This window comes from Drosophila yakuba, chromosome 2L, assembly GCF_016746365.2.
Source record: "Drosophila yakuba strain Tai18E2 chromosome 2L, Prin_Dyak_Tai18E2_2.1, whole genome shotgun sequence".
NCBI classification, from domain to species: Eukaryota; Metazoa; Arthropoda; class Insecta; order Diptera; family Drosophilidae; genus Drosophila; species Drosophila yakuba.
The window spans coordinates 14,201,257-14,227,688 of record NC_052527.2 but is presented as its reverse complement, the minus strand read 5'-3'; the positions used below and the strand labels follow the sequence as shown (position 1 = coordinate 14,227,688).

Here is a 26,432-nt window from a genome sequence, read left to right as displayed (position 1 = left end):
TCCTCCCGCAAAGATCGAAACCAAACTAAACAAAGCCCAGCGCACGGAAGAAGTAAATTAAAAAAATAAATAAATAAGCCACAAGGGCAGGGCAAACAAAAACCCAATAGAGATATAGAATTCGAGGGACATATATAACGCCGCAAAGGGGCGGAGTGGGCGTGACATGGGCCCGAGCCTTGACGTGCGTGGGCCCGATAAAAAGTGTGTTGTGTTGCCTACTTTTGGGCGGCGGACCCGGATACGCCACAAAAGGGTGAAGCGGAAACAGTCTAAAGTTTTCTAGTCCAGGGCGCGTGTGTCGGTCAATGAACTCGGCTCATCTAATGAGCTTGTACATTTGAGTTTGATTTATGAACACGCTCGATACGAAATCTAATCCATTCATTGCTTGTCTCGATTTGAAGTACCGGGCTAATCGCACTTTATGCTCAAACACATGTCGTATACTTAACGTTAACAGAACAGAGGGCTCCGTTTGACTGGCATGCAGTCCATTTGCATATTTATCTAAGGCTACAAGCTCCAACTGGTGACAACATCGCCACTGCCCTTGTCGGATTTGCTGGGGGTAAAAGTAATGGCACTTTGATGAGTTGTTCGCAGGGGGCGGCGTGAGACGTGGATGTGCAAATGGGGGTCAAAGGTGCAGGGCCAGCGCTAAAATACTTGGGGATTATGTCGAGCCAGTTTCAATATAGATAGTCGCAAAGCTTGGTTTAGCCGTGCTAAAAATATGCACAGAGAATAATGTAAATCAAATACTTGGACGTTTAACACAACTCATTGACCTCACAAAGGAGTATAATAAAATCAAATGCCTTACCCATTTTTAAAAAATACTTTTTCCATCTCAAGGAGAGTATGTATTTCCTAATTTATTTTTATTCCCATTATTTAGGCTTTACGCCCTTTTATTTCGGTGTAGACAACTGTTGAGAGAAAATAGAAAACTGAAAGCGAAAATTCAAATCAAATATTTGTGCTAGGGCCACTGGAGCAGGTTGGATCAGAGCCTCGTCCACCCTCCACTCGCCCATTTGGAGGCGCAGTGGGATTGCGGGCGCGACAACATCCTTAGATTGGTTTGTGCTGAAGCGCGCCAGGAACGCCGCCCGTGGAAGGCATGGAAATTGGCGCACAGCAGACATGACAGGGCATCCTGGCATCCTGGCGGATGGGACAGCATCCCTACCATCTACCATCTACCAGGCAGCAACCCCAGTTAACGCGGCTAAATGGCGGGGAGCGAGCCATGCATTGGCATCGCCAAACAGGATCAGCAGGAATTTGCATTTTATGGCGTCTGCGAATGCATTACCCCAACTACGACGCCCAAGAAGTCCTGTGTGTATTGCGCCCACGCCTGACCCTGTGATTGTTTGAATTAAGTTTCCTCAACTAGTGGTAAATGCAATTAAAGTCAAGCGAGAGCCGCAAATTATGTGGTCGCTGTCACTTGACTCGCTGGCCGCAGTGCAGCATCCTGTCGTCCTTGTGGCAGCTTCTTCACATCTTTTGGGGGCAATTAAAGTGTCAGAAATGTTGTGACACGACGCGTTCTCGGTGTTGTTTTACAGTTTAATTGTCTCTGACTATTGTTTATCTTTCATTCGGCGAAGAGCGCGAAACGTGAAACAGAAAAGTTCAATGGTCAGCAAACTGTGACACACAGTGGGCCAATTTACAAAGTATAACTAGTACAAATGTTTGTTAAACTAAATAAATAAATGTGTTTACTGTGCCACTTTATAATCTATATTAAAGCGGAGCCAGTGAATTATATCTTAAAAAATATAAATTAAAGTTCTCATTTCCAAATAACTGAGCTGACGTTTTGCTCCCGATTATGCCCTGAAGTATTTGTCAAATAAAAACCAAATGCATATGAGCGCTTGGCTCGCTTTCCACCAGATTCCTCACAACTTTTGGCTGCGAAGCGATATCCACAAATTTGCTGTAATTCGAGTTTTATGCAGCACTCGACATGCAATTTTGTGTGCTCCATGCTCATCTGGGTTGGCTTCGGTTTCGGCTCTCGCTTTCTATATGATATCACCGCTTTCCCATCCCAAGGACCTCAGTCAACTGTCACACACACATAACGAATGAGAGCTAAATGCTGCCGTCTTTTCTATATTTTCCATCCTAGCCATCAATATGCCAGCGTTGGTAAGTAAGTAGGTCGATGTGGGTAAAAAAACACAGAAGCTGACTTTTGCTGCATGTTTATTGTTTGGACATTGATCCCCTATTTTCCAAATGAACCAGAATTAAACGAGTGTTGATGGCCATAGATATTTTCTCCGAACGGAACGGAGCTCAGACAAAAATCGTAAACCAATTTACCATTTTTTTATTATTACGATTTTTGTCTTAATTTTATTATATTATTTTATTATATTTCTCCTAGACAATTTGGCTTTAAAACCTAAAGGCAATCAATCATTTTATGCCCATCCTCTCCTCAGCGTTGCCTAATTTATGATAATTTCGCAAACACACATTCAGTTTCCTTGGGCATTGAAATTGAAATGCTGATGAATTATGGTTTAAATACGCGCTTTTCTGCATTTGGCAGCTTTTTCAATGCTAATGAATAGTTTATTATGCCAAATGAATGGCTGCAAGTAAAAAATATGCAAAATGAGTTGCGTTTTCCCTGGCCCATTTGTCAATCCACGGGAGGTTTTAATGGGAACCTTAAAGGAAAAGAATTCATTGAGCTTTTAAATTGATTTAACATGCTGTACTCCTAATTGCATAATTGAGGCTAAAACTCTGTCCAGTGCATAGTGAAAACTCAGTTGAACCAAAGTGCACAGGGCAAACATCCCGACAAGGTCATTACACACACACTTTCACACGCTGACAAGGACTTTCGCCTGATTTAGTATGTGTAAATATTTTGCTCTCCAAAGGCCCCCTTCAGCGTGAAAGGTTCCCTGTTGTAGTTATCGTCGTTATCCTGTTTGTGTGTGCCTGGTCAGGACTCTTGTTACGAGGACAGTCGGCAAGGAGTTCCCCTTTCTCACCACCACCCCCCAATATTGTCCCCCTGTTTCTGAAGTGCTATATCCCGCACTAGCACTTGCACACACACATACTCACACACACTCAATCCCATACGCCATTTGCTGCAACTTCCGCTTCCGTTTGGCTTGGCCGAGTTCAAGGGACGGAGGGGAGGGAAGTTCGGGCAGGCTGGTGATTCTCAGCATGGCAAGCTCTTGAAAATTTACGGGGCCTTTGGTCCTCTGTTGCATTCCTCAAATTACCGACACGCATACTTTATATTGGGCCTGCATTAAGCAGCAGAAACTCTCCATCTCTTGCCCCATATCTATTTCTCTGGCCCATTCCCCGGCTATCTGGTGCACTTTGTGGCGCTTTTAATTAACGGGAATTTATGCATAATGCGCTTGGCCCCTCTCAAAACCCCCTCCTCGTAGTCCGTTCGTGGCTGGAAGTTATGAGCCGTCAGCGGAATGTGGAAATTTGCAAATGAAAGGGAAAAAAGTGCTGTTGGTTCATTGTCAGTGGGAAAGTGTTTAATTTCGATTTTCAAATTCGGATGGGGGGTTCTCATTGGATTTATTGGGATAATATGCTAATGCCGAGCGGGATGAGATAATAAATCTCCCTTTACACACAAAATGAGCATAAATTTTAAATAATTACTAAAAGCTTGGTAAAAACGCGTGACATCATTGGCTAATTGAAAATAATGGTCGCACAAGTAATTTTCTAATAATTACACAAACTAAAAACTAAAAACATCGCAGACTTCAATTGACACCGGGCGACCACAAAAACATTCCGAACTAAATGCTTTTCAATTAACAAATGACAGTTTTTCCTTTTGGCCTTTTGACAATTTACACATTTTTTGGCGGCAGTGCCGACAATTGAACTTTTTCTGACCTCTGTCATGCCACAACAAAGCAAAAGAAAAACAGAAAAACAGAAAACTCTGGGAAATATTTCCAGCGGCTCGCAAGAATAGCAGCGGCAGAACAAATAAATTACACAACAATAAAACAATATTCTATTTTCACATAAGCCGCTTTCAAATGACTAAAAATAATAGAAACTTTCCTGCTTTCGCAGTGGGCCATAAAAAAGTTTCCTTGTAGCCAGCAGATGTAGCAAATGTCGGAAAAGCGAAAATGTCGGACTTCAACAGGAGCTGCGGCAGCAGCAACAGGTGTTTATGGCCACTCAATGAATGCCGGCGTAAATCTTGCACTAAGCAGTTCTCCCAGCCGAGCTCTCCCAAGGACCTGGCCGCATTTACGAGCTGGGAACGGGGCTATGGTACAACGGAACAGGTTAGGCATTTGCACTGCCCTCACTGCGCAATCTCTGCAACATTTTGGGAAGTCACAAAATTCAAACATGCACGAAGTTCGGTTTAGCACATAATATCGCAGTTCGACGGAACGAGCAGATTTGATTGTCAGTTTTATGTTAAGATATTCACAAAAACATTCATGCCACTGAAGAATGGGTTACATGTTCTAAAAGTCTAGAAGGAGTCATTTTACTCTAGGATTATAACTTTCAGAACTAAAGTTTGAGACCATGAGTGTTCAACATAACTACACAAAAATAGGAACTGTTGAAAAATGAAAGTCTCTTAAGAGATAATAAAAGGTAAATCTTAAAGTTCTAAGTTTCTAACAATTATTAAGTATTTGAGTGATGATCATACTTCGTACTACAATGTACAACCCATGATCATTTCGCACCGAAAAGAAGCCAAAGGAGTGCCCACGTGCAGCCTTTTTGGCAACATTCCTGTGTGTTGCTGGCAACTTGCGATGTATGTTGCTGCTGCTGTGGTTGTTGCTGCTGCTTTTGTTGCTGCTTTTGTTGCTGTTGCTGCTGCTGCGGCTGGAGGCTCCTCCGAAAACGCTTCTCGCTTCAGTTCGCTTTGTGCGTTCGACGCGTGCGGTTGGCTCTGACGGATAAAAAGCGTAGATGACGTTTAGTTGGGCAGTAAACGGATTAGCAAGGTGCCACCGAGATTTGTAGATTTGTAGATTTGTAGGCGCGTGAACTCGTTACGCATATATTAAATTTCTGGGCGCTGACCGCGATTTTAACGGATCCAACGGCGGCAGCAAATTGCGGCAAGGAGTCGGCAGTACCGCTGTGCTCTCTTCTGTGGAGCTGCTGTTTGTGGCGGCTGTTTTGGTGTGTGTTTTATTGGCGTTAAAGGTCGTTTACTTTTTGGCGGCATCAACAACTTTTGTTGCTGTTTTGATTTTCATCTCCCCTGCGTTTGTGTTGGTGCTTGCATTTGTCACTGCGCGCGTGTGTGTGTTTCAGTGTGAGTGTGAGTGTTTATAACACACTTTCAATTTTCAATAAAAACACAAAACGACCCAGCGACCACAAAAATATATAATAAAAGTTCGCACACTGATCTATGACGTCGATTTGTTGAACGCAGCAGCTCGTGACGCTTTAACTGCCTATAGAATATAGAATATCGTGATCGTGATAGCATACTCGCATTTATAAATTCGAATGCACATATGACACGCGCTTTGGTGATACGTGAAAACTGTGCCAGCTGAAATGGATAATTATTTCAAATCTGCTATCGCAAAGTGATATGAAATTGAAATTAACATTTTAATGGATCGAGATAGTGCCAGTTTATTCACTAGTTAATTGAGTGGAGAATTCGATTATTGTATCGGTACATCAAATAAAGTCTATAGAAAGACGGGAATCAATTTGCCAATATAACTATTAGATAACTATTAACTCAAAAGCTTCACGATTGACTTTAAATTTAAAGTAAGAGTACTTTTGGGAACATTTTAATAATGTATTAAAAAGTACGGTCCAAAAACCACTTTTGTGCCGTTTAAAACGTTTTTGTCTGGGATTAGTGCCCAAACAAAATGAAAGATTTATTAAACTCCCGAAGCTAAATTCTCGCGCAGTTGAATGCCTTTGGCGCAAATTTCCCAAGGCGAGCATAATGCATGTGAATACTTTTCATTCACTGCGACTATCTGCTGTCAGATTTCGTTAACCCATGGAGGGAAAACCCCGAGAAGAGTGTCAATGCACCCGGGGCAGAATTCGAGTCCCCGAAAGCCATTAAATATGGCCACATCAACCTAGAGAGCGCGCCGCGAGTGCAATTGTTAATTATGTATGCCAATCTGGTAGCCAGAAATGTTCACAACACTTTAGCGCCAAAGATATCAGCAGACAGCCGAAATCTCATGCATTTCATTAAGCCGAAAACAAAGAAAAAATGCCACAAAATGTAAGAAAGACTGAAATCATCACCCTAGTCACCGCCAGCCATAACCACCCACTGACCACCGGCCACAAAGTGTTGACGCGTGTTTGGATTTCCATTTAGGCCCTGGACACTGGGCGCTCTGAAACCAAAAAATTCCCAACGATTCCGATTCCCACTCGGATTGCATATTTAATCAGAGCTGCCAAGTCTCTTCGACGATGCAGCCCACATCAAGTTCGGCTTCAACTTAATTTGTAATCCATCAGCAATCCCGAGCATAACCCTCTTCTTGTTAATTTACGAGCTTCAAGTTTTGCCTCACCAAAAGCCCCGAAAACCGAAAAAAGGTTGCTCCGGGGCGTCATCAATTTTGGCAAATGTTCTTTCTCGGGCAGCTGCCGCTGCGATTCGCAAATTGCAGCTAATTGAAAAATGTATACAAAACAAATAACGAAAAGCGCAGCCTAAGTGCATTTCCAAGGCGAGCCGGGGCAACTTAACGATCTGAATTGAGGTGGAGAGCGGGGTTTTCTATTGATGACGACAGTTTATAAGAATTACGCATGAACAAACTAATTTCCATTATGAAAAGCCCCGAAGAAAAAACAAAAGCGTTGCAATGACAGACAGAAGTGTGATAAAAATGCACAAATAGCCGACCGAGTAATGTTCTTTGTGCTCGACGCCAAATGGATGAATCAATAAAAAATCCAGCATCAGAAATAACATTATTTGCAGACCATGACATATTCAAAAGGCAATATAGCTATTTTAAATATAAAGGAATTTAATTTATTAGATTAGTTTCATGCACAAAATTCCCAGATCAAGTGAGAGTATTTCGCAGGCAACCAAGTCGGGCGACCGCAATCAAAAATTGGTAGCGCACAAATAAACATTTTCATTTAAAATGTTATATTTATTGAAAGGCGACATCACTTTTGATACGATAACGCAGGCGTGGGCGTGGGTTCTCTCTGGCTTTTTGATCGTCATTGGCGGAAATTGTCGTACAGTGGGGAAGAAAATGCAAAATCGAGCAATTGACACGATTACCGAAATATGGGTCGCAATATATGGAAACGCGCTCGTCTATAAAATCTATATGTATGCTTTTCATGGTGTTAATCAAAAAAGCGGTGCAAGTCTTTTAATGATGCTGCCACATTGGTGTAATTAGGCAAATGGAACGGGGCGCTGGGGAAAATGGAGCCGAGAAGAAGATGCTGACAAAATCGTTCAAGCTGAAAGGAAAACTTTTGCCCTAATGCAATTTGCGCATTTGCCACAAATGGAAAATTTTCTACTTGGCTTCGAGTAAACTCCATGGCGACCCTTAGACTTCAAGGTGTGACGATGAAAATTTACCCTTCATTGACTCAAAATGAGATTTCACTCGCTTTATTTCCTTTAAAGTGTGTGTGTGTGGGGATGCGTAATTAAGTTGCTTCATCAATTAATTCAAGTACACGCGACAAAAAGAAAGGTTATTGAGATAATAACATTTTAAATGACAGAAAATGTTATAAGAAAAGGTGAGCTTCAAGCTGGTTGGTTTAAACTGTAGCTTTATTACCAATTTAATATATACGAAAGAAATAAATCCTCCTAGTTTAATTTTACTTAAAGTGTCTGTTAACAGGCTCATAGAATCGAAATGGTTACAAGCAGCCCACAAATGTCAGTCAGCAATCAGCCAGATAGTGAGGGTCCTGGAAAGGACCTCCTACATCTTAGTGGCCTGCTACTGACATCTCAGCCCGACCATTTGAGTGTTACCAATTTGGGAGCTATAAAAATGTCTGCAGCAAAACAAAACACCGAGAATGGCGGAGGAGAAAGGAATTTTTGGTATTGTTGTCTAGTGCAGCGGTCAGAGTTAACAGGGTTCAACGGGTCGTATGCGTAATCAATTGTTGCAGCTGTGTCACGTTCTCCGAAAGATAGCCACAAATAAGTAAGGCCCGATCTGTTTGGCTCCCCCACTGCAACGATTTACTTAATCGAGTTTTGGACACATTTTCAGGTCAGTTGCCAGTTGGCAGCTGCCTTTGTGCTCGATACTCTATTGATTGCCAGCCAAGAGAACCAAAAAATGATACAAGCTGCAATAATAAACAAAGTGGCATTTCCATTTGCCAAAATGAAATTGCTTGCATGCACGTAATTTCCCGGAAAATATGAAGGAAATGTGGAGAATGGAAAACAAAAGCTGCAAACCAATCAAGGGTCAAGATTTCGGGGATTAATTACTTTCGGTTGTCTTCAACAAAGAATCTGAACAACGATTTCAGACACATTTCGGTCGTCAGACAATTGACCCAAACTGCCAATAAAATTGAGTAGCATGAAATGTAAATAAGAAGCCTTCTCTCCTTCTGGCTAATAGGTCGATTATGACCGCGATGACGTTGCCACTTTGCACCGCACCAGCCGAGGAGAATGTAATGAGAAAGCCATAAAATAAACAGTTGAATAATCGCCAATAATGAGAGCTGCCAGCGAGTTGGGAGATGGGAGATGGGATATGGGAACATCACTCCCTGGGGCCATCTTAAAGATACACGAAATCGATTCGACAGCAATCCGCACAATAATAACATCCCAAAATACATGTGAGCTTCTCAACAATGGGCCAAAAGCAAAAGAGCCACGAGATCAAAGCGATCAAAAGTTCCCCGATCAGTGGGATAAGGCCATGATATACCAAACCCGTGAGGTGTGAACTTTCGTGTGGCCTTTCTTTTGATTGGGGAACTCATATTGATAATTGTTTGGCAGGCCTGAAGAAAGATCCACAGTTCTGTATGTCTAAGCATTTATTGTCAGACTATGGGCTTGGTGTTTATAATAATATTTGGATTAATTATGTACATTCCTAACATTTCAATTTGTGATTTATAAGCGAGCCATTATTTAGAAAAGATATTCTTAGCTAATCGTAGCATTGCCTTGAGTTTGTGGCATATAAATAAGTACCTTATATCATATATTTTAACTATTTAATTAGTTAAATTTCATACTCATCAGCTACGTTTCTCCTTAGGCGATTTACTAGAAAATTGATTTTCACCTTAAACAGAAATCACATTTAATTATTTTTCTCTCAAAACAGATTCGAGCGCGCCAAAAAATTAAATAAATTATGCAACAGCTGTCATTAATAAAGTCGAGCGCGAAAAAACCAAAAGCAACAAAAAATCGAAAATATCCCACAATGAATCAAGGTCAGTGTAAAAACAGCATAAATGCAACAGCAGCGCCAGCAACACAACAGCGGCAAATTGAAGTTGCATTTTGCGTTGAAAATCCAGTTTTGTATTTGGTGAGGTGCACTTGTTGTTTAAAAAACACACAAGCCGAGATATATTCGAGAAAACGCACTCACGCTCACTCACGAGTGACTATTGATTTCTTTTACATATCAAGTGAGCTGAAATTGAAATTGATTCAATCATGCCGCACAGGTTTGCATCTCAGGCTGAGAGAATGCCGGCGCTCTGTTTTTGGGGAAATATAAATTCACTCCATGTCAAAATCAATTCACAGCAAGAAAATTAAATTTTTGCCATATCGGGTTTCATATTTTTCATATTTCCCACCGACGAACTGAACTCACATCTACACTCACACTCGCATCCACAGATCGCTTTTTTGGGGCGTGTCAGTGTCTGGGTTCTTGTAATTAATCGCCGCGAATGCAAAAATTTATGAGATTTTCATGAATTTTTGAAGCCTTCTGCGGAGTTATGTGGGTTGCCCACGGATTGGCATTGAAGTGCGTGGAAAACCGAAAAAAACACTCGCGGTGACTATGTGCCAACTGACCATATATCAATTAAAGTCACAGTCACAACAAAATCGTGTGACAATTAAATCCGCAAAATACCGAACCGATTGACTTGGCAATCGTTCAACTGTGCACATTTGCATGGCTCGGCGAAAAATACGATAAACCGCTTTAACGATTATGTGATAAACACTGAGATTGATCTGTCACAATATCCAGTGAATGTCATCTGATCAGCCAGGCGGCTAATAGCGATATAATTAGTTAATTAAGACCCGTCCAAAGGCATGGGAATCGAGGATTGATTTAGACGAGATTAGAAATCGGGAAACTTAAAGCGATACTTAAATATATATAAGCATTGAGGTTCCTTTGGAAATTTATCATAAACGTATCAGGCATAGCAGCTATATTTCCATTTATGTAAATTAAGCCATGAGAAATTCAGGTCCTTTCGCAGGTTATTCACAAGCAAACAAACAAGTTTGGCAACCTTCTTCAGCGTTTTGAAAAATAATTTAATCAGCCCGCCAATTTTCAGCCAAACAATCCCAATCCGGAAAACGTGTGTTTGCATTTGTCTGCCTTTTGGTTTTGATTTTGTTTCCACTTATTTTATTTTGTTGCTTTGCTTTGCTTTACCTTTTTCATTTTCTTCACACCCAACTTTGGATGTAAATATTTGAATTTTCCATTCGTTTGCAGATGGCTTAAAGTTTTCGATTGTCTAGGGTTGAAAATCTACCTCGAGGATGTGTTGCTAGGGAAGAGTAAAAGCAACAAATAAATCCATAGATACCTTCTATAGACTATGTTTTTAGATAAGAGATTCAAGTGTTCAATTCACTTTATTTCACTTCCCGAAGTTTACATAGTCATTTTCATCACCTTGTCGCCTACCTGCACAAACTCTTTCAAATTCGCATAAAAGATACTAAATAACCGAATGCTTATAATCGATATTCATAGTAAATAAATAACAATCGTTGATTGTTTACAATTAGTTGAGGCGAGGGAAGCGCAAAGATTATTATTCATGAATGAAAATGGGCCATAAAATACTCCCCAGATTCGATTAGAGCCAATTGAATTCATTCGTCGTCAGCGCTTGCGGGTTTTTTCGTGCTATTTAATACCTTAGAAAGAATACTATTAATGGGTATATATAGTTTAGACTCTGTTCCTATAATTACAAAAATCATTTGCTTAAACTTGTATTAGTTTTGCTCACTTAGGCTTTTAAGTTGTGTAACTCTAATTCTTTGGGAGAATTCAATACTGTAGGTTTATACTATGCGGTTTGAATTGTCATTGTATCCCGTGTAAAATGAGGTCAATACTTTTCTGGGACTAATAAGTATCTTAAGGTCGTCATTGTCAAGAACTGGCTCTGCATTTTCTTATATTTTTGCCTTATCCACAGGCACTTTTCCGAGGTGCCCAACTATCCGCTCAGTTGTTGCTGTTTTCGGTTGCTAGTTGCGAGGTCAGTGGAACATAAACATGCCATAAATCATCCGGCAAAAGTGTGAGGGAATTCGCGGAGGAGGTGGATGTGGCTCGTGCTGGGAAATCTCTTTTATTTTTGGACATATTTTTGTCCTTCCTCATCCTGCACTGAACTCATCATACTGACATTTGGGGCGCGCGGAATGTGAAGTTAAGATTCATTTAGTTGTTGGGCGCGCATATACGAAAAAAGCGATTCGTCGACACTTTGTAGCCCATCGCAAATCTAAAACTGTCAACAGACTCATTAATTATGACTTGGTCATAGTGGTGAAAAATGGGTCGTGGCCCACGATTCGGCCGGAAACATTCTGTGTCAAATTTGTCATTCATCAGGTTTGTGTGTGTGAGCTCTTCTCTTAGCCTTTTGTTTCTGACAGGAACAAGGCTCGGTCCAGTGTCCTGTGTCCACCGGTTTGGGCCATCTAGTGATTTGGGCCCATTGTTTAGATGAAGTGTTTGATGGGCCGTTGGCTAAATTTGTACGTTATGAATTCGGGTTAAGTGTGGGTGTTTCTTTTGTACCGGCATGATTAGGGTAGTGTGACAAAAAGTTTGGAGCACTGGACATATAAGGCATTTTGACAGAATCAACTTTTTTGACTCAAGATTGCTAGTTAAAAATGTTGCATACAATTTAAATTAAGATAATAATCATTAAAGTGGTAATAGCATAATGTGCTGCTGGAGTTAATGGCGTGCACTAGCCACAAACCATCAAGAGCCCATATATAATGAATATATATAATCATTTACGAACCGTGACTGACACCTCATTATCGCGTCCCCTTAGACAGCATCAATCACCCCGATAACCCGAGAATTCGCTGCATTTGAGCCACATTAAGCGTATAAAACGGCAGCAATCACAGTGAATTCCATTTGCCGTCGTACAATATATACGTAACAGAAAAAAAAAACAATAAAGTGCAACTGAAGCGGAAAGTGAATGCAAAGTGAATGAAATAAATTCGAACTGCGGCAGAGAAGTGAGTGAGTGAGTGAGTGAGCTGAGTTTAAGGAACCGCAACGGCGGCCGAGAATCATGAGCGAGAAACGAATCGCACACAAAACTGTCATCAAATGACAAATGCTTGACAGCATCAATCAACAAAAGCGACGACAGCGACGATGGCAGCACGTTGCCGGTGGAGCTGGCGCCTGGCGCTCTGCCCTCTGCTGTTGCAACTGCTTCTGCTTCTGCTTCTGCTGCCAGCGGCGATGGGCCATGATGAAACCAAAGAAAATCCCGCTCCGGCCATGCAAAACCGCCAGGAGCAGCAGCCATATGCCCACCTGCAACATCTGCAGCAGCAGCACCAGCAGCAGGAAAATCCACAAACCGTCCAACAACTTAGCCAAGTTACCGTGAATAGAACAGCGAAATCGCCCACTGCCACGCCCACGGGCATCAGGGAGAACGTGATGCTGCCATCGGCCGATCCCGAGAAGGAGGCCCAGATCCTGTACGAGAAGTCCCTGCAGGAGTACCACGGCAGCCAGCTCTCCACCGCCTCCACCTCCACCTCCGCCTCCGCCGACGTCACCGCCGGCAAGCGGACGCTGCACGCCGTGTGTGAGCGGTGGCTGCAGAAGCACTGCCACTGCACCGGCAGCCTGGAGGTCCTGCGGCTCAGCTGTCGAGGAATAGGGATCCTGGCCGTGCCCGTCAACCTTCCCAGCGAGGTGGTCGTCCTGTGAGTATACTTGCAGTGCTTTTAACACATTTATATAATTGTTTCCAACAATTATTGTTCATTCCTACATAATAGTTGTTCCTTAATTTAATGATAATAATAACGATATTAATGCTGTAAAAGCTGATGAAATTATTCATGTTGAGGAAAAGAAGGTTTTTGAAATGTATGCGCATAGGAAATGGCCATTTCTACCATTTTGTATTCATAAATGCAAATTAAAGAGTGTTGTTTTTAGTGTCCAAATATTAATTTCAGAGTTCGGAGACTATCTTTCAAACATAAGACATTTAAACAGCTGTTCTGAGCTTGTAACGTAACATTAAAAAACATTTGCATTAAAACTTGATTAATGTGAGCAATAGGTTTACTAAACAAATGCTCAGCTAATGTATTTATTTTGAGCACTTTTTGTTTGCTAGTCTTCTAACATTTGATTTCTTTCCGCAATAACAATACATACTAAATAGGGTGTATCCTCAACTCTAAGTTACCACAATAGCCGCTTAATTAAGCGATTAATAATTCGAAAACTTCCCCTTATTAAGCGATTAAGCCTGCTCAGCACGAGGTATTGGACCATTTCCCGCTGCTGAAATTCCGCAAATCGCATAATTACAAGTCAATTTCGCAGTCTTCGGTCCGATTCGGTTTCGGTCGATTTTGGCATGCGGTTTAATCTAATTACACATACGCCACGTTGTGCAGCATTTCGCAATCATCGTCATCGTCACCGTCGCGTCGTCATCGCAGCCACTGCTCACGTATGTGAGTCACGTTTTCTTGCCGCCGACGGGCTCTCTCAAAGGAGTTGGGAACCGCTTTTGGCTTAGCCAAAGTTTCAACTGATTAATGGCCAACTCGAACGGTCCATAAATAAATAAATAATTTATTAATTAACGCATCGCTCAGGGACACTAGTCATAAGTCATTAAAATCACTCGAACAGCAGATCCACCACTCACTTTAAACGGGGGATTCTTTGGATTTTGGCCAAAGTTCCACTTGGCAAGAGGAGCATTTGCAACAAAAGAAAAATACCTGATACGGGCAGTTTATCATCATTTTTACGCTATTTCCGCTGGGCAGAGATCTTGGGTTAGCTCAATATGTTTTTATGCCATTTCCAGTGTGATTGATGGCCCACAGAGACTTCCCCCTTCGCAGCACTCATTTAAGCCTCGTTTTCCATTCATGAGAGTGGCAAATGTTTTCTCTTTGCCTTATTGATAGATGAAATGTTGGCAGCGATACAGTTATTAATTTGTTTATTGTTTTCCTTCTGTCATTCATTTCACCAACAGAGATTTGGGTAACAACAACTTAACCAAATTGGAGGCGAACTCATTTTTTATGGCACCCAATCTGGAGGAGCTGTGAGTATAAGCCCTGATGGATGTAAAAGTCCAACGGAAATTGTTCAGCACCACAGTTTTATGGTCCCCTTTAATTAATGACAAATTCACCAATTTCACTCATGGTCCAGATTATCCTGCCCATCCCAAATTAAGCTGTAGTAAAAACAACCAAACACCCAGCTCCCTTGGGGTATTTTAGAAACCACAAAACTTCCCCATTTTAATCTGTGCTAGACTGCAGCGAAAGTGTAGAAATATGACAACAATATAAAAACTTTCGTCATTTTGAACAGTCAAAGTTGCCGTCTCCGGGCCTGGCAACTCATTATTCAATTTCACAGCGAATCCATGCAAAAAAAAGGAAATATCACAGCGGTCAACATACGACCCAATCCTGACCAAGCCGCAGATCCCCCAGTCCTGGTTTGGGTCGGACTTGGTAATATAAATTACTTGATTACGCTGTATATTTCAGCGAGTTGGCACGATTAATTACTCCCGACTTTGCTATCCTTGCAATTTCCTGCACTTTAGCCGACGACACTCGACTTTAGTTTGACTTTATGCGGTTATATACGTATTATCTGTTGACCAAGGGAAGGTTTATTTGCAGAACTTTGTCGGACAATAGCATCATTAATATGGATCCCAATGCATTCTATGGCCTGGGCAAACTGAAACGATTGAGCCTGCAGAACTGCGGCCTCAAGTCCTTGCCACCGCAGTCGTTCCAAGGACTTGCTCAGCTGACCAGCCTGTAAGTATGCAAAGGAAAATTTTTAAATAATAAATACAGACCCCGGTCTATGTGTGTGTGTGTGAGTGTGTTAGTGGAACGTTTGCGTTTGCTTTTAAGTACTGCAATTAAGTTGGGAATATCGCCGAGAGGAGATGTAGGAGCACAGCGAGGACTTCTCAGCCGGATGAATTTGTTTGTTTTTCGGGGCAAACACATTGCCACACGCACATGCACTTGCCGAGCAATTACACGCTATTTTCTCATATTTTCCGCTTTTCTCTGCTGTTTTCCCCCTTTTATTTTGATATTCTTGCAATGGTTTAAAAAAAAACCCCCCACACAGACAGCTGAATGGCAACGCCCTGGTCAGTCTGGATGGCGATTGTCTGGGCCACCTGCAGAAACTGCGCACCTTGCGATTGGAGGGCAATCTCTTCTATCGCATTCCCACGAATGCCTTGGCCGGACTCAGAACCCTAGAAGCACTGTGAGCCCTTTGACTTGCCTCAATTCCAGAGTTTTTAGACTAATTAATGTCCTGCATGCTACCAAAATTAGTAACCAAGTGAATTGGCCAAATCGATTACCTTTTGATTCTTTAATCCCTGTTGCTACTGGCGCATTATGTATAGTATGTGGTTCTATGTTTTGGCATGCACTTTGGTAAAAGGTTTTTATTTATATAAGCAAACCAATTAGGCTAATTATTATGTCGAAGAATTTATGTGCAGGGCAGCGAAATCGGGGTTGTCTAAACTCCATATCTACATTATTACTAATTTATGGCTTACTTCCAAACAATTGGATAAATACTTCACCTAAATCCCATATAAACTTACCACAGACAATAATAATAATTTTATGTGCATGTTTTCATCGAACATTGAACCCGTAATCATTCTCGACTGAAGTATATTACCATTTTTAATCTATAAACTTACTCGAGCCACAAAAAAACCATTGAATTATAAGCGAAAGTTAGGGGATCATAAAACCATGCGATTGCTCATAATTTCTGTCTTCTGCTTCCACTTGAACCATCGACAGCAATTTGGGCAGCAATTTGTTGACAATAATAAACGACGAGGACTTTCCGCGAATGCCAAACTTGATCGTCCTGTAAGTAATTGGTGTCTCCTGGTAGCCACAGTCATGTGCATAAGTTTGAGCATTTATTTCTTCTCATTTTGCAGTTTGCTGAAGCGAAATCAAATCATGAAAATCTCCGCGGGAGCCCTAAAAAATTTAACCGTCTTAAAAGTTTTGTAAGTAGCAAGAACCATGCGAAATAACTTCGAATACTTTAAGAAGTTTATCCAGGAAACGCAAACACACACATGAGCGAAAGGCACATGACATAAACACACTGACAGCAAGACGACCTACAAAACTGCAATTGATATCGAATAGAAAAATTTATTTTCAGGAGACGTGCTAAACAATACCCTGTACTTTTTCTCTGGTATTAAGCAACTGTCTACCTTAAGCAGCCTTTTCAAACGGGGCTAATGCCAAGCCCTTCTTCTTATAAGAAATTCCAGATACAGTGACCAAAATAACCATATGTCTGATATTACAGTACGAACAAAAATAAATGGTAGGGCATACTTATAATTATCATTTTTGAATCAGGCTAACTGATTTAGCCCGTTGAAATTGCCAGTAGAATGTACAGAAAACGCGATGATACCTCAGCGAGCAGAAGTGGCAAGTGGAAATGGCGTTTATCCGTTATGCGGCCATGGCTCGAATAAATTTCAATTTTACAGCAAGAGCGTGGAAAACTTTTGGCTTTTCTTTATTTTCCCCCCGCGCACTGGGTTCAGTTCAGTACAGTTCAGTTCAGTTTGGTTCGGTTCGGTTCCGACAGCTTAAATTGTCGTCGCCGCGTTGACGTTCTGCGCTGCTGTTTACCGCAAATTTTTGGCTTTTCCGCTGCCCGCTTTTCCGTGGGCGCATAACAAGCGCTTCTTTCGGCTCCTTAACCACCCACCCACTTATACCACCAACCACCCATCGCAGCGGCAGACAAATATGCAAATTTATGTTGTGGCTGACAGAGTCGCATTCTCTTACCTCCTTGTGGAGCAGGACTGAGGTGGGGGCGTGGCCAACCTTGCGAGGAATGCATCAAGTGAAAGTGAAAAACTTCTCCCCGTGCAATGCGTAAATCTAACCATTCACCGAGAATGAGGAAAATATTCCGTGTGCACAGTGCCGTTTGCTTCTAGATTTATGGAAACACAGTCACGCCCACCGAAAGTGGAGTTAGAGTGGGTCATTTGTGGGGGAAAATGTGTTGGAAAATGAGATTGAAAGTTGGTGGCGAAAGCATCTGTTCTTCTCAGCACCCTTTGGCATATTGTTAAAGAAGTTACAGAAAAAAAACAGGTCAACAGTCGCGTTGTAAAATGGATTCAATACTGATAAAAAATATGTCTCATTTAAGCTTTTGTATCCATGGCAATTAAAAAACTATAACAATGAAAAAACTCAATTACATATGAGATAAAAAGTTTTAAATTAATGCACACTTTACATGTATTTAAATATTTGTTCGCTGTTTTGTGGCCTCAATCGACGACACACTTACTGCATTAAATATTATTTGTTGTGATAGCCTTTAAGTTTATTAAGTGCATTTTTTTTTTATAAAATGCCATCCAATAAATTACTTCAATTATTAATTACTTATGACTGAAATTATGTTAATGTATGCATAATTAGGCAAACTTGTCTATTTAGCAATTCATTTCAACGTTTCTAATTTCTTGAAAAATATGATAAGTAATTGGAATCAATGCATTTTGTTGAAAAATACTCGCAAACTTTATGCTCACGCATAAATTTGCATTTGCTACCAGGAGTCACCCCATCGGAAATGGAAAACCCACCGCTTGGAGCTACGTGATGTCACGTAGGAAAACTGAAAACTGACCCCCAAACAAAGTCATGCAAATGGCTGTGATTTCTTTGGAAAGTAAAATGCGAAAGCAAAATTTGCAACTCAATTTCTATGATCGAAATCAGGAATTGTATTTCAAAGCATACTATACATACTATACACTACATTCTCCTTTTGCAGAGAGCTGGACGATAATTTAATAAGCAGCCTGCCCGAAGGACTCAGCAAATTGTCGCAACTGCAGGAGCTGTAAGTATATCAGATGAACGAGAAGCACAGGTGCTTGGTCCATATTAGCAAAAAGTAGAGAGTAGAGCGTAGGGAGCAATTGCAACTGCCAAACTGGTGTTGTTGACTTGCCACGACATTTCCCACTTTGTGGCGCGGCAATCAGGCGGAAACCGAAAATCATAACGCATCATTACTTGTCCAATTTATGGCCATATCCAGTCGCAGCCGGCTCGGTTCTATTCCATATCCTGCCAACCACGAATCGTGCAACTGCAAGTTGCAGTTTGTTTTTGTCACACGACCGATTCCCTGACTTCAAACTCCGAAAGGAGCAAAGCAGCCACATCCAGACTGTCATTGCAATACTGACATCGCTTGCGATGGCAAGGACCAAGAACTCCCCGAGGAAATTCAATTTCTGGTAAACAGGATAATTATGAGCATGTTAAATGTTGCGATAAAAGCCACGCTGTGCTGCATCTCCAGAGCCAGTGCATCCATGATTGGGGAATTAAGCGGGTAAATAAATTTGTATGAGTGTACAAGCAAAAATCCAAGTCCCTCCACTTTGCCGTCATGTGTGTGCGGTTTGTTGGGATGTGGCACAAACAAAAAATTAAATTTAAAAGGATTAGGAGCTTCAAGTAAGCGTCTGCGTTCTGTTGACTCCATTTGAAAGAGAATGGAAGCTAAGCCAAGTCGCTGCAACAAAGTATGTTAGACTAGATAAACAAATAGATCTTTTCCTGCAGTCAGATATTCTGACTGCAATCTAAGTGCAACTTAATTTGTGTGCTTTGAAAATTTAAATGGTGCTGTCGAGGAATTGAAAACACGCCTTTCTAGGTGAGCGCCACTTTCAGCACTTTGAAGTTTCATTACCCCCTAAATGTTGGCCAAGAAACACAAAAAGACGCTAACAATATGAGCGCCCAAGAGTATGCTCTTGTCACAGTTTATTTTTGGCTTTGTTGGCTTGTTTGCGAAACTTGACTTTTAAATGCAGCTGCATCCGAGTGCCACTTGCCAGCAGTGTGTATTTCGAAAGATACTTTTCTTGGCATTGGATAAACGTTTTTATTAAACTTCTGCCACCCCTCTCAACCTCTCAACCTCTCGACCCTCCAGCTCCATCACCAGCAATCGACTGCGCTGGATAAACGACACGGAACTGCCCAGGAGCATGCAAATGCTGGACATGAGGGCCAATCCGCTGTCCACAATTTCGGCAGGGGCGTTTCGGGGGATGACCAAGTTGCGGAAGCTGTGAGTATCTCAATGTCCGGATTGTCAGAGAAGTTCAAGCGCTCGATTTTTCAGGATTTTATCGGATGTGCGCACTCTGCGCTCCTTTCCCGAACTAGAGGCCTGTCATGCGCTGGAAATACTGAAACTGGATCGTGCCGGCATTCAGGAGGTGCCAACGAATCTGTGCCGTCAAACGCCAAGACTGAAGAGTTTGTGAGTGCCCTAGCTATATGATATTATTATTAGTTTGCAATAATAATGTAATAATTCCATCTGCAGAGAACTAAAAACCAATTCCCTAAAACGCATCCCAAATTTAAGTAGCTGCAGAGACTTAAGGCTGTTGTGAGTTCCGCATGGAAGAATATATTTCAGTGTATAATAATGTAATTTCCCCCAGAGATCTATCGAGCAATCAAATTGAAAAGATTCAAGGGAAGCCCTTTAATGGATTGAAGCAATTGCACGATCTGTTGCTCTCCTACAATCGAATCAAGGCACTGCCCCAAGATGCCTTTCAGGGCATTCCGAAGCTCCAACTTCTGTGGGTTCACTTTAACCGGAATATATTTGTAGAGAATGTAGTATTATTCGTTTCATTCACAGGGACCTGGAGGGCAATGAGATCTCGTACATACACAAGGAGGCCTTCTCCGGCTTCACAGCCCTCGAGGATCTTAATTTGGGCAACAATATATTTCCAGAGTTGCCTGAATCGGGCCTGCGCGCTTTGCTACACTTAAAAACCTTCAACAATCCCAAGCTTAGGGAGTTTCCCCCACCTGACACCTTTCCCAGGATCCAAACTCTTATACTCTCGTATGCCTACCACTGCTGCGCGTTCCTGCCATTGGTGGCCATGTCCTCCCAGAAGAAAACCTCCCAGGTCCAGGAGGCAGTCCTCTTTCCCTCCGATGCGGAGTTCGATATGACTTTGTGGAACAATAGCATGATGAATATCTGGCCGCAAATGCGTAAGTAAACATTTGAACTATAAAATTTCAGGGTGTTATTATATACATTTTATGTACTCCCCAGATAATCTCAGCAAGCAGTTGGGCGCCTCCATGCACGATCCTTGGGAGACGGCTGTCAACTTCAACGAGGAGCAGCTGCAGACGCAGACGGGAGGCCAAATCGCCACCAGCTACATGGAGGAGTACTTCGAGGAGCACGATGTGAGTGGTCCTGCCACGGGATACGGATTTGGTACTGGGCTATTCTCCGGTATGTCCACAGAGGACTTTCAGCCGGGCTCGGTGCAGTGCCTGCCTATGCCAGGACCTTTTCTGCCCTGCGCCGATCTCTTCGATTGGTGGACTCTGCGCTGTGGAGTGTGGGTGGTGTTTCTACTGTCGCTCCTGGGCAACGGAACGGTGGTGTTTGTGCTGCTGTGCTCGCGATCTAAGATGGATGTGCCCCGATTTCTAGTCTGTAATCTGGCCGCGGCGGACTTCTTCATGGGCATCTACCTGGGCATCTTGGCCATTGTGGATGCGGCGACGTTGGGCGAATTTCGCATGTTTGCCATTCCTTGGCAGATGTCCGTGCTCTGCCAGTTGTCCGGATTTCTCGCCGTACTCAGCTCAGAACTGTCCGTTTACACGTTGGCAGTGATCACCTTGGAGCGCAATTACGCCATCACTCATGCCATTCACCTGAACAAAAGGCTCTCCTTGAAGCAGGCGGGATATATAATGAGTGTGGGATGGGTTTTTGCCCTGATCATGGCCTTGATGCCCTTGCTGGGAGTCTCGGACTACAGGAAGTTTGCCGTGTGCCTGCCATTCGAGACTACCACTGGACCGGCCAGCTTGACCTATGTAATCTCATTGATGTTCATCAACGGATGCGCTTTTCTCACTCTGATGGGCTGCTACCTGAAGATGTACTGGGCCATTAGGGGCAGCCAGGCATGGAACACGAATGATTCGCGAATCGCCAAGCGAATGGCTCTGCTGGTCTTTACGGATTTCCTCTGCTGGTCACCGATCGCCTTCTTCTCCATCACTGCCATCTTCGGTCTGCAACTGATCTCGCTGGAGCAGGCCAAGATCTTCACGGTTTTTGTGCTGCCCTTGAATAGCTGCTGCAATCCCTTTCTCTACGCCATAATGACCAAGCAGTTCAAGAAGGACTGTGTAACATTGTGCAAACACTTCGAGGAATCCCGCGTTGTGGGCGGCGGTGGGCCGGGTGGCCGTGGTGCAGTGGCCAGAACCAAGAGGGGGGAGCTCCCGCCACCTCTCTTGCCCGCTGCAGCGGTGGCACATCCGCCCGGCTGTCGCTGTCTGCGGATGTTGCCCAGCGAAATGCCCAACTGGCACAAAATGGAGCAGGCGCCGAGCTTGTGGCAGAGACTGAGAACCTTCTGCTGCGGGGAGAGTCGAAGGCGCCGCAAACAGCGTCGGCAACCGCAGCAGCGACGTCAGAGAGCCTATACTGCCGCAGCCGCGAATCCGTATCAGTATCAGTTCGCTGAACTGCGTCAGCAACGCCAGAATCGAGCCAGTTCCATTTCCAGCGAGAACTTCTGCAGCTCACGATCCTCCAGCTGGCGACATGGGCCACCATCGTCAGCTCCCGTGCCACCGGGTAACTGCAGCATGCCGCTGAAGATGCTGGAGCCACATGCTCATCCGCACGGTCATGGTAGAAGGCGCCACTCCGCCTGGCTGATCACGCGGAAAACGTCGCAGGACTCGAACTTGTCCAGCTCGCGAAATGACTCCTCCGCCTCGGCCACCACCGCCAGCACCTCCACCTTCCGGCTATCCCGGTCGAGTGCCGGCAGCAGCACACCCCTGCCCCCCATCATAGGTAAGTACCAGTTGCGAATCATCCACGTATGAGTAGAAACACCTTGCCTACGTACAGCCCACAACGGGAAGGGCCAGTTGGATGCAGTAAAGCCACGCTTGGTCCGCCAGGAAGCGGTCCAGGAGGAGGAGGACTCGTCACCACCTCGTCTGGGAGTGCGTTTTCTGCCCACCATACCCTCGGCAGCCGACAGTTCTGTCGTCATGGAGGATGGCGACTCGGCCAACACGGGAGTGGCCAGTTTTCTGGGCATGCCACTTCCTGGGGCGTCCAGCGGCTTCCTAATAGCGGCAACCACTGCTGCCACCTCCCCACCACCGGTGGTGCTGCAGCCAGCAAAGCCACCGCCCGATCCCAACGACGCACCAATATGATGGTGGGACTGGCGCTGGCGAAGATTGGATGGGGCCAACCGGGAGACCTTTCTGTAAAAGTAATGGGGAACAGGACAAAAGCTGACTGTGTTCATAGATTGTATATGGGGTGGGATGGGGTGGTGTTGAGGGCTGTTCGATGTGTTTGGCCTTTAGGCTAAGAAAGACACAAAATATAATATTCGCATTAGGCATAAAAAATATAATGTATTTGTAGCATTAAGTAGCCAATTTGTTAAGTGAGAACAGCCGAAGATCAGGATCCAATTAAATCAACACATAAGCCCAAAGGATAGCAACGTTAAAAGGATCAGTTACAACTCTAGTTTCTCAAATGATTGTTAAATGTTGAAATACAACAAAAAAGTTTTTTGAGTTTTGTGCATCGACTGGACGTAAAATTGTATTAATTTTTATTTAGGTAAATATATGACCCTTATTCGATTGCCAGCAACCAGTAAACCAGAACTGGTATATGAACAACACTTTGAGAAACTGAAGCTGACGATGAGTATTAAGTATTACCTAATTTATTACGGTAGATTACGTTTTTAAACTTTAACCATAAATGTTTAGCTTAACTATATATATATATATATTTATATACGTGTGTATTATTTTCGATGCCAAGCATCCTTCGGTGTAAAACTTAATCGAATGAGAAGATTGTAAAGGAAACCAAGCCATAAACATTGAAATTAAAATATTTCCACATACAACAACTGAATTTTCCCGTCTTCAGTTTAAAACCTTCGTGAAATTTAAAAGTCGTATAAAAGTCGATCTATGAAGCAATTATAAGTTCCTAATTGCTCTAGGGGTTGTGGAAATCAGATCTACTTAGTTTGGTTAATCCCCCAGTCCAATGCCCAACTCGCTGTTTGCATCCTCGCTGTTTGCCTGCACAACTCCATAGGAGGGATTCTCGATGAGCCGGGTCCTGTGCTTGTAGCCTTCACGACGACGTCGCTGTATTTCCCTGAGCAACAAGAGGGGAATCATAACCAGAGCCAAGCACAGCAAAATGGCTAGGATGAACATGCCCCAATGGAAAACTATATGTTTGCTATATGTGGAACTCATTCGGGGCTCAAAACCCTCACAGGTGTCTGGTGCAACGCACTCCTGCCCAGAAGGGCATCCTTTCGAGCAAATCGGTTCGCACTCGGTGCTGCTGCCGGGCAAAAATCGGTAGTCCGGTAGGCAGACGCACTTCTCCGGCGCAAGGCACTCGGCATTGATGCACTGCTCCTTGCACTGGGGGCGACATGAGTTCGGTTCACTGGAGTTGGTCACCACATGACCGGGATCGCATTCACAGTGTCCTGGAGCGGAGCACCGGCCATTCTCGCACCTCGGACGGCAGGTGGGCACACACTCGTAGTGCACCTTGGTGTCTTCATAGCCAGCGAAGCAGGCACAGCTGTTGGGCTCCACACAGGTTCCATTCATGCATCCTGGCGAGCACTCCGGATCGCAGATGGACGTGGATCCCGGCCTCAGCTTGTATCCCTCGTAGCAGCGACACTCTCCCGATCCCAAGCAGTGGCTGTTCACGCACTTTTGTGGACAGTGCGGCTCACAGGGCCCAGTGGCCCATCGTTTGACAAAGCCCACATCGCATTGGCAGGTTCCTGGGGCGATGCAAACGCCGTGCACACATCCCTGGCTGCAGATGGGCTCGCAGACATGCGCTCCCAGGCTGGGAATTGGCCGGTAGCCGGTGAAGCAGCGACACTCGTTGGGCGCCACACAACTGCCATGGATGCAGGTCCTCGAGCAAATGGGTATGCAGTAGAACGAGAGAAGGGCCTGGTAAAAAGATGATAAAAGGTGTACCAATCAGTTTTGGTATTCTGTGTGTTGCGAAAATATCTCGCAAAGGAGCTGAAAGTGCGAGGAACCGTTGAATCCTTTGGGTCTTAGTTTGCAAGTCCTGGGATTATATACTTGTTACCCACCTGAAACCCTTCCAAGCACGTGCAGACACCAGGACTACTGCAGATTCCGTTCCGGCAGTTCCTGGGACAGAAGGGCTCGCACTCCGTGGTGCTGCCGTTGACGAAGACGTAGCCAACATCGCATGCACAGGTTCCTGGAGCGGTGCAGCGGGAGTTCTGGCCACAGCCCGGCTCACATGTGGGCGTACAGCGGTGCGGCGAGGTCTTCACGAATCCCTCGTGGCACTCACAGCGATTAGGGGCACTGCAGTACCCATTCTCGCAGCCGGAGAGGCAGCTGGGAACACACTCGTGACGCGATCCATCGGCGAACACGTGACCCGCGGGGCAGGCGCAGTGGCCGGGTGAGATGCAAGTGCCATTCGCGCAGGGCGGATTACACACCGGATCACAGCCGGAGGCGAGGGTGTTATCCTTGTGGGCATAGCCCACCTTGCAGGCGCACACCTCGGCTCCCTGGCAATAGCCGTTGGCGCAGCCGCTCGAGCAGATCGGATCGCAAATCCACGGCACACCCAAGCGCTGCTCATGTCCGGGAAGGCAGCGACACTCGTTGGGCGCCACACACTCGCCATGATAGCAGGCATCCTGGCAGATGGGCACGCATTTCTTAAGCTTTTCATCCCGCTGATAGCCGTTGTTGCACTGGCATTTTCCCATCTCCATGCAGCGGCCATTGGCACAGTCCTCCACACAAAGTGGCTCACACGCCGTTTGGGAGCCATTCACGAATCGATGGCCAGGAAGGCATTCACACTCATCCGGGGCCACACACCTTCCGTTGACGCAGGACTCGCTGCACTCCGGCTCACAGTGACCCCGATCCCGACGACTTGCATAGCCCTTTCCACACACACACACGTTGGGCGAAAGGCACTTTCCCGCGACTCCGCAATCCTTGCACTCTGGCACACACTCGCTGCAAGAGAAAGAAGTGCAGGTACTAATGGGTATCCATTAAGCTGATATATTTCTTAGGGTTCCTACTTGTTTTCATCGCGTACATAGCCGTCGCAGCAGACATCAGTAAAGCCCATGTAAGTCTGAGAAAAAATCAGAAAGTTCACTAAGTGCCTTTAAGTTCTTCGAATTCGGACGTATAGCTCACCTCAGTTTTGGTTCTACCCACCAGGGGTCCACAGTTTGTGGTGCAGTTTGCTGAGTTCTGGTGCTTACGCATTGTTATCAAAGTTCCACGCATTTTAACCACCCTTAAGTTCAAAAAACCGCAGAATTGAAATTAAAAGGATTCAAAATAGCATTGTGTCTACTCACTGAGCTTGTTTGACACAGCCCTGCACCTGCAGGCTGGTCAGTAAAACCACGAAGAGAACAAGCATATTCAAATGAAAACCCTATAATCCTCGACCAAACGACTTCGATCAACTGTTCACTCTAAGTTACGCTTGACAAATGATCACCAATTGACGTTCCATAGATGCCATGGGTAAGTATCTCGGACTTAAGCGCTTATCATTTAAACGTATTATTTTCCTCTCTCTATCGTCTTTCATGTGGGACAGATACCC

The 26,432-nt window shown here is 44.0% G+C and overlaps 2 protein-coding genes across 2 annotated transcripts; one reads left to right on the top strand and one right to left on the bottom strand.

The window, feature by feature from the left end:
* Positions 1-9,234: 9,234 nt before the first annotated feature.
* Positions 9,235-23,656, top strand: LOC6528196 (leucine-rich repeat-containing G-protein coupled receptor 5). The gene is made up of 14 exons (XM_002089223.3): positions 9,235-13,267; positions 14,572-14,643; positions 15,239-15,382; positions 15,708-15,851; positions 16,412-16,483; positions 16,558-16,629; positions 18,450-18,518; positions 19,629-19,766; positions 19,821-19,961; positions 20,028-20,093; positions 20,149-20,292; positions 20,355-20,722; positions 20,787-22,568; positions 22,626-23,656. Exons 1-14 carry the CDS (start codon positions 12,702-12,704, stop codon positions 22,940-22,942), a joined length of 4,095 nt encoding a protein of 1,364 aa, XP_002089259.1. The 5' UTR covers positions 9,235-12,701; the 3' UTR covers positions 22,943-23,656.
* On the bottom strand, positions 23,455-26,333 carry LOC6528195 (tenascin). The gene is made up of 5 exons (XM_002089222.3): positions 26,179-26,333; positions 26,012-26,114; positions 25,891-25,946; positions 24,904-25,822; positions 23,455-24,754 (listed from the first exon to the last, which is right to left on the bottom strand). Exons 1-5 carry the CDS (start codon positions 26,241-26,243, stop codon positions 23,792-23,794), a joined length of 2,106 nt encoding a protein of 701 aa, XP_002089258.1. The 5' UTR covers positions 26,244-26,333; the 3' UTR covers positions 23,455-23,791.
* Positions 26,334-26,432: the final 99 nt, after the last annotated feature.